Source organism: Bison bison, unplaced genomic scaffold (assembly GCF_000754665.1).
Source record: "Bison bison bison isolate TAMUID 2011002044 unplaced genomic scaffold, Bison_UMD1.0 scf7180017864490, whole genome shotgun sequence".
Taxonomy (NCBI): Eukaryota; Metazoa; Chordata; class Mammalia; order Artiodactyla; family Bovidae; genus Bison; species Bison bison.
Window position 1 is genome coordinate 6,156,391 of NW_011495049.1, and position 12,356 is coordinate 6,168,746.

The 12,356-nt window shown below is 46.6% G+C and overlaps 1 protein-coding gene and 1 non-coding gene across 2 annotated transcripts in view; both read left to right on the forward strand.

Annotated features, from left to right (window-relative positions):
* TENM2 (teneurin transmembrane protein 2) overlaps positions 1-12,356 on the forward strand; it is a 1,056,669-nt gene that overhangs the window by 924,478 nt on the left and 119,835 nt on the right. The window contains exon 13 of the mRNA XM_010863352.1: positions 2,998-3,144. Coding sequence (XP_010861654.1) covers positions 2,998-3,144 — 147 coding nt within the window. The remainder of the gene's footprint in view (positions 1-2,997; positions 3,145-12,356) is intronic.
* TRNAG-CCC lies at positions 10,459-10,531 on the forward strand. Its single transcript has one exon. It is a non-coding gene; the product is annotated as a tRNA-Gly (tRNA).

A 12,356-nucleotide genomic window follows, 5' to 3' on the forward strand; every position in this document is an offset into this window, starting at 1 on the left:
CACAATTGCCTCAGTTGAGAATCTCAAGGCGTCATGATAGAACCTGAAGTTTCCAACAGCCAGCTCGCCAGCTGTACCGATGAACCAAGCAGCTGTGCCTCAGGCCTTCTGTATCAGTGGTCTCAGAGACAAGCACTCAAGGAAGGAGCAGTGCTAGCTAGCCTAAAATCCAGAAGACTCCACATAAGAGACCTGCTGGATCCCCAAGTCTAAGCCCATAAGCCCCATTCAACTGCAGTTTTAGATTCCTCTCCAGGGAAAAGCCACCACCCGATACCCATTTGCCCTCCAGACTAATTACTTCCTACGTTTTGTTTTCCCTTAAGCAGAGGCTGGCTTTGCACTTTACAAACACAACGAATCACCTCCTCGGAAGGCCACCAGCAGAATGAACTTGTGCTGGGGGTAGCTTGGGGTTGCCTAGCAACGCCACGCATTTACCAAGGCTGCTTTCTTCCTCTTCAAGCTAAAAAGCAACGTCCTGTCCATTAATTCCCAGCTGCCCCAAAACTTCTCAGAGATTTGCCAGCTTCCCACTGTTCATGTTTTCATCTTCCTCATACAATGTGGAGAAAACCAGCTACTGTGGTCTGTTTATCTCGCTTCAGTTGGTCTGGGGAGGAGGAGGGGAATGGAGAGAGAAAGAAAAGGGAAAAAAAAAAAAAAACCTCGTTCAATCTAGGAGCATACATATTTTGAGTGCATATCTGACTGACATGCTGGTGTTCTTTGCAAATTTGAAATTTATGTAGTGGACGTGGGTTTCCTACACAATGAGGCTTCTGTTGAGACTTTGGGCATGATTTTAGTCAAACACAAGACCTCAAAGTAGCTAAATAACAAAGCACACATAATAGATACCATACCAGGTGAATGCCGGTGGGTCTGTCATGCAGTGTCTCCTCTGTGACCCAGCCCCTAAAACTCTGCTCGTAGAAACTGTAAAGCTGGAGGTGGCTGGGGGTTGCGGATCCTCTCTTTTCCTTGCAAATCTGTGAAGTGTCCCTTGGGCTTTCCCTACTGAGTTGCATTTTGCTCCTGTAGAAATATTTGTGGCATTTCCCTGACACCGGGGCTGGCTTCCTCTCCCAGCTCTCTCTCAAAGTATAAAGAGACGGGAAAATCACCTGTATTCCAGGCAGGGCTGTGGTCACCTCCTTGGTAGGTAAGGAATGGAAATGTGACTCTTGACTTTGAGAGGATAGGTGTGGAGACCAGTAAGTCTTTTTCTAGGTATGCAAACACCAGTGCTTTGCTCACATCCTGGACTGAGTGCCAGGCTCTACAACAAAAGAAAAAAATTCCCTGATCACCATCTCCTCATGCCTCCTCTCAAGAAAGCTGTTTCTTTACAGAGACTTCTGCATGTAGGACTTCTCCTGTTGCTTACGCAGGTCCTAACCCATAGCACGTTCTGGAAAGGATGGGAGGGAAGAAGTATTGAGGAGTGAAACTCCTTAAAGAAGTAAATTTCAACTCAATTTCAAACCCTCCAGCCCTTTCTTCTTAGGAGGAGTCCTTTAAATTCCCACCTCTGCCACATGCACAAATTAGGTTTATCGGCATTCTCGTAAGGGGGACTCGAGAGAAGAGAAGAAGGCGGCCAGGTGATGGCCTCCAGAACACTGGAGAGAGAAGGAGGGGGAGAGACACAGTTTTGATTCAGAAGATTTGGGCCAGAAAGGTTTCAAATCAATTACCTCCATCATTATGAAGCACTTCATCCCTCTACCACGGTCCAATCCACCCTGCACTTTGTGTGGTTTAAAAATAGATATAGAAAGAGATGGAGATGATAGCAAGAAGTCGAGATAGAAAGAGAGAGAGAGTCAGGAAAAGTTATTTTCTGAGGCCAATTAAATTAATGGTCATTCGGAATCTGTTCTAACGTAAGAATCTCTTTAAATGTAGATATGTAAGGGAACATACCTAGATTGCACTTCTTTAATTTCCTCGAAGTCATTGCCTTGTACACTTAAAGCAGATGAATTTTATGGTATGTAAATTACACCTCAATAAAGCTGTTAAAGGAAAGAAAGATGAAAACATATCTAGGAATTCTTGCCAGCAAGTAAGTTTTGTGAGCATGGCCACATCCTCCCAGAGACTCCCCTCTCTCTGTAGTGACCCCCAATCTTTCTCTTCTTTCCTCATCTAGACTCTCTCAGGTCAGGACAGCAGTAGCTGCAACTGTTTTGTGGGTTGGGGCAGCTAGGGAGTGAGGCAGGCTACTGATTCTACACAAACACACATCCAAAAAGGAAAAGAAAACCACAAAATAGAATGACTCGAACGCTCCCGCCTCCCCCCAGGCACATAAGCTTTCCTCTGCTTTCTCCTGATCCATAGCCCTGAGCACCTACCCTTCCCCAGGCATCAGATCCTGCAGTATTTTTGCATCATGCCATAAATAGGTTGAGTGATTAGCAGCCAACATTTTAAGTGTCCCTTTTAACTAAATACCACAAAAATATGAAAATAGCCCAGCAGAACCATCCAGTTCTTGGTCCTAAGAAGCTCATGCTAATCACATGTAAATTTAGTTTTAAAATTCTGAAAGATGGAGGGCACTCAGCCCCCACCCTGGGTTGGTAGGGAATTTTCTCCCTTCTGCATAAGGCACTGAAAAAAGAAAGAAAAGATTTTTGTTGAGGTAGCATCAACCCTGAGCCATGGGCTGGAATCAACAGCCTACTAGACTCGTTGTCCGCTCAGGGCTAGTTTCATTTTTCCAGAACGTTCCCCACTTTGGGAAGGTTGCCTCAGACCCCTTCGCACAGGTCAGTGTCACTGGGGAGTGTCTGCATCTGGGTCCCTGCTAGCGTCTTGCAACCGCATGCATCGCCTGCTTCCCCGACTCTTGAGCCAGGTACGGGTCCCCCTCTGCGGCTGGCCCAGCGGCCGCCCTGTGGCCTCGCTCCCCCTTTGCATGGCTCCCCCGCGGCCCCAGCGCGGCCTCACGTTCCTCCTCCTCATCCTCTCCGTTTCTCCAACCAGATGGCTGCCCTGATTTGTGCAACGGCAACGGGAGATGCACACTGGGTCAGAACAGCTGGCAGTGTGTCTGCCAGACCGGCTGGAGAGGGCCCGGATGCAACGTTGCCATGGAAACCTCCTGTGCGGATAACAAGGATAATGAGGGAGGTGAGTGATCGTCTTCGAATTCCCAGCCCCTCAAGAGAGGAGCGTTGTGTATAAACGGTCCTCATGAGTCCCTTTTGAAAGACCTCCCCTCTGCTATTGTCAAATGTTGTTGTAACACTTCCTTTGAAGCAAACACAGCAGAGAGTGGGGTCCTTGGGCCAGTGGGGGCCCCTGGAGGCACCAGGAGTGGATACTAGCTTTGGTTTCTAAAGTACATGTCCCCACTGAAAGGTGGCCAGGCCCTGACTCTACCTTTGGGTGACCATTCCTTACAGGGTATGGAATTACAAACAAATTTGTGCTGGTGGCACTATATGTTCAACATGGGCTAGGATGTTGTGAGCTGTGAAAACGCCGCATCCTTTCAGCCCTTTGAGATGTTGCTATACAGATGAGGAAACTGAGGCCTAGAGAGTGATGACGTCACTTTTTTCTTTCATTTTTATTGGCGTACAGCTGATTTACAATGTTGTGTTACTTTCAGGTGTACGGCAAAGTGAATCAGTTATACATATACGTATATCCACTCTTTTTTAGATTCTTTTCCCAAGTAAACCATTACAGAGCCCTGTGCTATACAGTAGGTTCTTATTAGTTATCTATTTTATGTATAGTATACATATAGTCCTGGAGAAGGAAATGGCAACCCACTCCAGTGTTCTTGCCTGGAGAATCCCAGGGACAGGGGAGCCTGGTGGGCTGCCGTCTATGGGGTCGCACAGAGTCGGACACGACTGAGCAACTTAGCAGCATGTATATATATATCAATCCGTCTCCCAGTTTATCCCTCCCCATCGTTTTTCCTGGGTAACCATAAGATTGTCCTCTACATCTGTGACTCTCTTTCTGTTTTAATCACAATCTTTCTGTTTTAATCACAATCCAAATCCAGCTCTGACTCCAAAATCCATGTTCTAACCAAAGGTTGGCAAACCACAGCCCTTGGACCAGATCCAATCCACTGCCTGTCTTTGTACCAGCAGAGCCTACAAGCAAAAAAATGGTTTTTACATTTTTCATGGTTGGGGAAAAATATATAAAGAAGGAAAATACTTCATGACACATGAAAACTATGTAGAATTCAGATGTCGGTGTCCATATGTAGAGTTTTATTGGAACAGAGCCACACCTATTTGTTTATGTTTTGTCCTGCTTCCAGCATGAAGGCAATATTGGTTAGTTGGCCAAGACAAAGCCTAAAATTGTTATCCTCTGATCCCTTATCAGAAGTTTGCTGACCTCTGTTCTATACCTCTGAGCTGAATTTTCCTGAGTTGTTTATTCCCTGATGGAGTCCTGAGATTTGGGGGCTAAATGGGGTTGCGGTATCGCGTGGACCACCTGATATCCTAGGAACACAGAGTCAGGGTCCCCTAACATGAGTACAGGTTCGTCATCCACCCCTACCAGAATGACTCATGTGGTCAGCATTTCCTCAGGGCAGAAACTGTTTCTGGGTATAAGAAGGTATGAGTCTGATTATTTAACAAAAACATGTATTCTCTCATATCTGCCAATCCCTGCACCCTGGGACTGTCAGCGCCTGCCCTCATGGCCCCACGGGGCCGGCTTCAGTGGTGTCTGGAGGTGTAGGCTGAAAGTAACAGACATCCTATTTCTGTTTTTCTTCATCCTCCCATTTTGCAATTCCCGTAACCTATTATTGCAGTTGTAACACCTCTATAGCTCCTAGGTAAACAAATCTGTGTACACTGATAGGAGTACACCAGTCACAAAAAGTTTATAGACTTGACACAACGCTCCCATTCATTCGTTTAGCCCAAATAGGAGCCGCTTTTAATTCATTTTTGAATGAAGTGAGGCATAAGTCCGTAATACATTTTTTTTTCCAACATAGACAGTCAGACATTGCACTGCTTTTCCTGGTCATAGTCACTATTTTTGCATCTGGTCCCTGGTGGTCTCACCAAGCAAAGCGGTTGCTTACAGGCCTGCTCTTCACCTTCCAGAAAGGAACTGGCTTCCTTCCCTGGCACTGGTGTCAGCAGCTGAAAGCCTAGCAAATGGCTGAAACGCTGCACCCAAGGGAGGGGGACACAATCTCCTCCAGATGTGCCCTGCACCACTCCCTTCTCCCTCCACCAGCCCCACTCGGATCCCAGCTCCCACCAGGAGAAAATTCCTGAAGTGATGGGGCTGGGGGAGATACCTTGCAAGTCCCCAGCCTGAGGACTGCCCAAAGTGCACCATTCAGGGTCCCTCCTGGCAGACAGAGGCAAGAGGCATCCGAAAGGCAGGCCACAGAAGCAAAGGAGGCAGTGATTATGCTAAAGACAATAATAGCCTTGTTATGGGAACCATTAAAGAAACCTCCCAAGGAAGTAATTAACCACCAAAAAAAAAAGGCTCTGCACAGTATTTATAAAAAGAAACTCCCAGTTAATTCAGAGTTGCTTATGTCAGGTGAGAGGGGTAGGCAGGGATTCTCTCTCACCTGGCGTAAGCAATTCACAAATGAACTGAGTTCTTTTTTTGGAGGAGATTCCTTGGTGCAGAGTATCCTTTTTATGGTTAGTTACTTCCCGAGGACGTGTGCTCAGCAGTATGGGGTTTATTGATAAATATTGAAGTTGTTCCTCATCAACTCCAGACCCAGCCCTGCAGCAGACTAATTTTATCCTGTTCTACTAGTTTTGGGGGTGGGGGTGGGAGTTCTGCCCCAGGCTCTGGCCTGCTTTGCCAGTTCTCAGGGAGAGCTTTGTGGGTCTCTAGACATGGCAGTGGGTGGGTCGGAGGGATGCCCAGGCCTGGGGAGCAGCTGCAGTGAGCGCATTTGTTATAAACCTCATGAATGGAGAAGATAATAGAGTGCCCTTCCAGAGCAAGCTGGAAGAGCCAAATCATTTTTCCATCTAGCAACGCTCTACATTTTTTTTTAAACTCTCAAGTTTAAAGTGATAGATCTTTTTTTATTTTAAACAGAGATAAATATAGATGCAAATATGGAAATAGATATTTGAAGTCCTCTGCAGCCTTTTTCAACCTGAGTTCCTCCATGAGAGGCTTCCCTGGTGGCTCAGACACTAAAGAATCTGCCTGCAATGCATGAGACCCGGGTTCGATCCCTGGGTTGGGAACATCCCTTGGAGAAGGGAATGGCTACCCACTCCAGTATTCTTGCCCGGTGAATCAAGACGTTTTAATGCCTGCAGACACTGCTGCTGCTACTGCTAAGTCTCTTCAGTCGTGTCCGACTCTAGTACTTTCCAAAGTTGAAAGTGAAAGTGAAGTCTCTCAGTCATGTCTGACTCTTTGCGACCCCATGGACTGTAGCCTACCAGGCTCCTCTGTCCATGGGATTTTCCAGGCAAGAGTACTGGAGTGGATTGCCATTTCCTTCTCCAGGGGATCTTCCCAACCCAAGGATCGAACCCAGGTCTCCCGCATTGTAGACAGACGCTTTACCGTCTGAACCACCAGGGAAGTCCCAAAGTTGAGCTTATAGCAAAACCACCTGGAGGGCTTGATTACACACAGGTTGTTAGTCCTACCCCCTTTTCTGATTCCGTAGGTCTAGGGAAGGATGCAAGAATTTGAACATCTAGTAAATTTCCAGAGGGTGCTAATGCAGGTTCTCTCTGAGAGCCACTTAACTAACACATCTGTTATATGGAATGAATGAACTTCTCTCCTAGGCACCTCGAATGGTGGTGGTAGCTTAGTCGCTAAGTAGCGTCTGACTCTTGTGACCCCATGGTCTGTAACCCACCAGATTCTTGTGTCCATGGAATTTCCAGTGCAAGAAGACTGGAGTGGATAGCCATTTCCGTCTCCAGGGCATCTTCCTGACCTAGGGATGGAACCTGGGTCTCCTGCATTGCAGGCAGGTTCTTTACTGACTGAGCCACCCAGGGAAGCCCCATGCATCTAGAATGGTACTAAGTACCTTCCTCAGAAAACTTGGAAAATTGATCACACAAATATTTTCTGGCTTCTGTGGTTCTTAGATGAGAAACCCTGTTGGAAAAAGCTGCCTTAAAATATGCCCCGCCAAACAATTTATCGATTCCTACCTTCTTATTCTCATCACTTTCAAAGTCTCCCAACACCCCCAGCCATGTGACCACCAGCTTAACCTCAGGAAGTACTGGCTGATTTTGAAGGGACAGACATCACCTGCCATGGCCCCTGAGACGTAGCAGACACGGTTCGGAAAGACATGCATGGGAGCAGACTGTCTTTTTAATAGTGAGAGATCTTTGCTTGAACTGCTCACCCCAGTTTGAAAAAGAAGAGACTCAAAGAAATATTATTGCTTACAGAAGACAAATATGAGCTCATTAAAGTCTGAGAATACACACAACATGTGCGTCAAGTGACAGGCGGATAATATTTAATTATCACCACCAAGACAGAGGTGTGAGATTTAGTTCATCACAGCCAGGGGTAGGAGAAAGGGTGTAGATTTCCTCTCAAAGTGGGAACCTCGAGGTGGGGAGGCGCTGGTGGATCATCTGCCCTGGAAAGACAGACCTTATGCCTTCCCTCCATCCGTTTATCACCCGAACCTTGGAGTCAGGCGCTCCGGCCCTCTGTGTGTAGAAAGGTTGGCCTCCATTATGGTCTGAAGTGCTCATAGAAGCCTATCAGAAGCTGTCCCCTGTCTGTGGGCAGAGGCCCAGAGGTGGAGAGGCAGGAGACAGCCCTTCTGAAGGCTTCCCCTCCACAATGGAGGGATTGTCTGTGTTTGCCTCTATCTTGCTTCAACACAGATCTGGAAGTTACATGCTGGGAACTTCCCTGGTGGTCCAGTGGTTGAGATTCCAAGCTTTCACCACAGGGGGCGTAGGTTCTGGGAACTAAGTTCCCTGGTGGGAGAACTAAGATCCTGCATGCCACATGGTGCAGCCGGAAAAAAAAAAAAGAAAGAAATCAACAAATGTCTTTAAAAAGGTAAAGAAAAGAAAGATGCTTTGTGTGCATCCCCTGTCCCTTCCCTGATTTTTGAATAGGTGACACTGTAGCAGAATATGGTTAAGAGCCTGGACTCAGAAGTCAGTCACTGTAACCCACTTCTGCAAGCCAGTTTCCTCCCCAAAGTTTCAGTTTTGTTGTCTGTAAAATAGGCCCAGTTATGCCACCTCCATGAGCAAGTGTGACGTTTCAGGGAGAAAATGTGTGTGATATGTTTTACAAGGCGCCCAGCTCATAGGATGCCCTCTTGTGTTGGCTGTTTTTGGCTTTCACGTTATTAGTCCTGATGGTGTTGTCATTGTCCAGAATGGATGCTGAATCCACAGAGATGGAGCCGAACCTGTAATCTCCCCACGGTATATAACCAGTGAGATTCTAACTAGCGTTCATCAGACCTCAGGGTTGTAGGACAACACTGGAGAGCTTGTTAAATATATAGATTTCTTGGCCCCAGCCTTTGAGATTCTGATTTATTAAGTCAGATGTGGGATTAGGAATCTGCATTTTTACCAAGGATTCTGATGCAAGTGGTCTGCCAACCACATCTTGAGAAAAAAAAATTTCAAATAATAGTTTCCCCTGCATGGGCTGACACAGCCCAATGTCGTGATACCTGTTTCCAAGACCTCTACCCCTAGTATTTCCAGAACCCAAGAGGAGTGAAGTGAAGAAAGGAGAATTTAATTCAGGAAGAAGGAAGGAATTGGAAAAATATGGACACAATTTCCTGTTGTGTTTCTGAGTAAATAACTTTAGTATGTGTTAGAAGTGCTCTCCATTCCTGGTTGGAGAGGTGGCCAATGTACTCAAAATTTAAGTAGCCTTTAACTCTCTGTCATTAGAGTGTGAATCCACCCTTCCATTTGTCATTCATTCGTGGTTTAACAAACATTCGTTGAGGGCTGACTAAATGTTAGACTTTGGAAATAGGCCTCTGGAAATATGAAGACAAATGACACAGAGTGTCCACAAAGAGTTCACTGAATCCATCTGAAGCTCAGAATCCATCTGGAAAGATGTATTAGCATGGTAGTATTAGTGTCACAGTCCAGCGTGTGAAGGCAGACGGGGCGGGAAGCCATTCACCGGGAGCTTCGGGGAGACACTGCCACAGAGTGTGGGCGTCGGCTCTGCGGAAAGAAAGCCCATCACAATATCAAGCCTGGGTCTCCAGCCTGCCTTCTAGCTCCCTCAGGTCCTCAGATCTGCGTGATCAGGAACCCCTGGTAGGAGCTCTTCCCTCCACCAGCAGCATCGACCTTTCTCTCTGTAAGTTAAGGTCTTCAGTCAGGCTGCTTTTCAGAACGGTATTTCCCAGCCCACCTCCATCTGTGAAGCTCAGTTCCTTGTTTTGCTCCAAAGGAGGCTGCCTAGGGTTAAGAGATGTGGATGCTGGCCTGAGCTCAGGGCACTCCAGCCAGGCCTAAATGAGGAGAAAAAACACTGGAGTCTGTCCAGAAGCACTTGGAACGGACAAAACCCACCCCTCACCCACTGCCTCCTCCCCATCCCATAACCATCCAAATTGGTTTGACATGATTCAAGGATGCTGTTGTGGCATTTATCTCAATTGTTAATTAATAACTCACCTTGTCTGTACGTTTAGCAGAGCCAAGCTCGGGACCTCAGGGACTCCAGAAGAATCCAAATAGTCCGGTCTCTCCATCCAATGAGGGAGCAAGCTTGGTGAACCCATTGTAAATGCCTTGATTAATGTGTGTAAATCACACTGATGGATGGGTTGGGTGGAGGACAGCATAAAAATACAATGTTGCTCTATTAATTGGGTTGGATGAGGATTCCCTTTGCAGTCCAAAGACCTTGTGGCAAATGTAGCTGGAGCCATAACCAATTAGCTCCCAGAGAGCAAAGCAATATATCTAACGCTTAGAAGACTAAGACTTGGCCTAGAGGCCACTGCCAGCTGGCCAGGCGCTGGGGCTCTCGTCTTTGGGAGGGAAACAGAACTAGCCCCAACTGAACTCCTAGCGAACCACATGGGCCTTCCAGCTGTAATAAGGTCTTTGATTTCCTGGGCACATTTGACTAGAGAAGCTTCTTCTGTTGAGGGTACTGAGAGTTAGGGGGTTTGGTTTCCTTTTATTCTATTGAGGTTCAAAAAAACAGATAGAATCCACTTTCCACTGCATATACAAGCTATAATCACTAAGATTTTAAGAGCACTGTGCTGGGCTTTGGAGGCACCTGGATCATGGGAACAGGCAACCCACGAGGTTTCCCTGCTGCTGTTCTTGCCCCTGTTCTTATCCCCACACAGAAGCAGAGAGAGAGTTTTACATTGTAGACAGATGATGTCATGCCCTCCAAAGGCTTCTCCCATAGTTAGCATCAAAATCAAATGTTTCACCTTGGGGAACTTCCCTGGTGGTCCAGTGGATAAGACTCTGCACTCCCGATGCAGGGGACCCAGGTTCAATGCCTGGTCATGGAACTAGATCGGTAGGTTCGGCAACTAAGAGTTCTGCATGTTCCACCTTGGCCTGAGGGCCTGCTGTGATGGGCCCCTACCTTCCCTCTCACTGTTTCCAGTAACCTCCATAGCAGACCTGCTTCATCCTCTCTGGCCAGCCTTCTGAGCCTTGTGGGGGCTAAGTTTCATCCCCCAGCCCATGCTGGTCCAAGGCCAGCAATACTCTGACTTGGGCATTTTGCATGACAGACTTCTCCAGGCAAGAATAGTGGAGTGGGTTTACCATTTCCTCCTCCAGGGGATCTTCCCAACCCAGGATCAAACCTGCATCTCTCACGTCTCATGCATTGGCAGGTGGACTCTTTACCCCTGAGCCACTTGGGAAGCATCTTATTCTTAGGTCTCAGCTCAAAGGCCACAGAAAGGCCTATCACAGAAGGTTCACCTTTTCTTTCTCCCATCACTCTCTGGTGTTTCCTTCACAGCAAATGTCACACCCCAATTTACCCCTACTTTCTTCTGCATTATCTATGTCTTCACAACAAGGTCTATGAGTCTTTCTCTTCATAGTTTTTCCATTTCCCAGATGAGGATACCTCAGGAAAGGCATATTCAAAACAGGCTTTTCAGCTGGCCACTGTGACATAGCTTTTCTTCCTTAAAGCCAGCATCTCATTTCTTCTAAAACAGCAACAAAATTTGGAAGTTGTTTCTGAAGAAGCTTCAAACAAGTACAGAATGTGTACTGTTGCTAAAAAAGGTCTTGAGGGGACATCGCCTCCTAGGTAAAACTTTCCATTGAAACTCTTTTCATAGTAAATGTGTTTGACCATGGAATTTGTTGAAGAAAATAAAAAGGTGTTGAAAGTTCATGAGTTTACCTAACACAGAACCTTCAGTCTTTTCTAATCAAATCTTTAGAGGCTTAAATGGTTATTAAGTGTCTCTTAAGGAATTGTATATTTTTCCCTGATTAGATGACAAATCAAATATTCATCATAAAATTATGATTAAAATGCATAACTGCAAAAAATGTTGATAATTCAAATCACTGAGGACTTACTTGGGGAAATTAAAGGATCAAAACAAAGATCTAACTGGTGGCAGAGAGGTAACATTTGTATCATTCTGTTGGCTTCCTGCTTTTTGCCTTGACCAGAGAAGCTGCCTAGATGACTGAGATGCCCCCCTGGTTTCTGTGACCAGCATTTAAATTTCAAATTCAGGGTTAAAGGGCGTAGGTGCGATGATTAGCTCTGATGCTCCCACAACCCTCCCTTCAGTCCAGACTAGTGGTTCCCTACCAGGGACGACTGAGTTCTCCAGGGCACCTTGGCCACGTCTGCCATTGTATGAGTCGCAGCAAGGAGAAACAGAGGAGGCACTGCTGGCATTTTGTGGGTAGAGGCCAGGGATGCTACTAAACATCCTGCACAGGATGACTCACAATGAAGGATGCTCCAGCCCCAAAGGTCAGTAATGCCAGGGTTGACAGATCTGATGCAGACACTAACATCTCCCAGAAGCATATCTGAGGGGCTAGACGGTACTGGCAAAGGGAGTGTCCTTTGTTTCAAGGTCAAAGGCCTGGTGCATGGAGCCCTTATTAGCAGAGGCCAGGCCGGTGCTCAGATGTTACCAGACTGCCCAAATAAACCATGGTGTTGGCCCAGGAGAGCCCTAGGAGCCTCTTATTATCATCCTTTACATAGGTGATAAAGAAGGGCGAGAGAAGGCTTACCCAGGTCCCCCAGCTAAAATGTAGCCAAATCAGGATTCAGGACACATGGTCAAGGGCCCCTTACAGCTCCTGAGTTTTGTGTCCTAGATCAGAGCAGAGCAGATC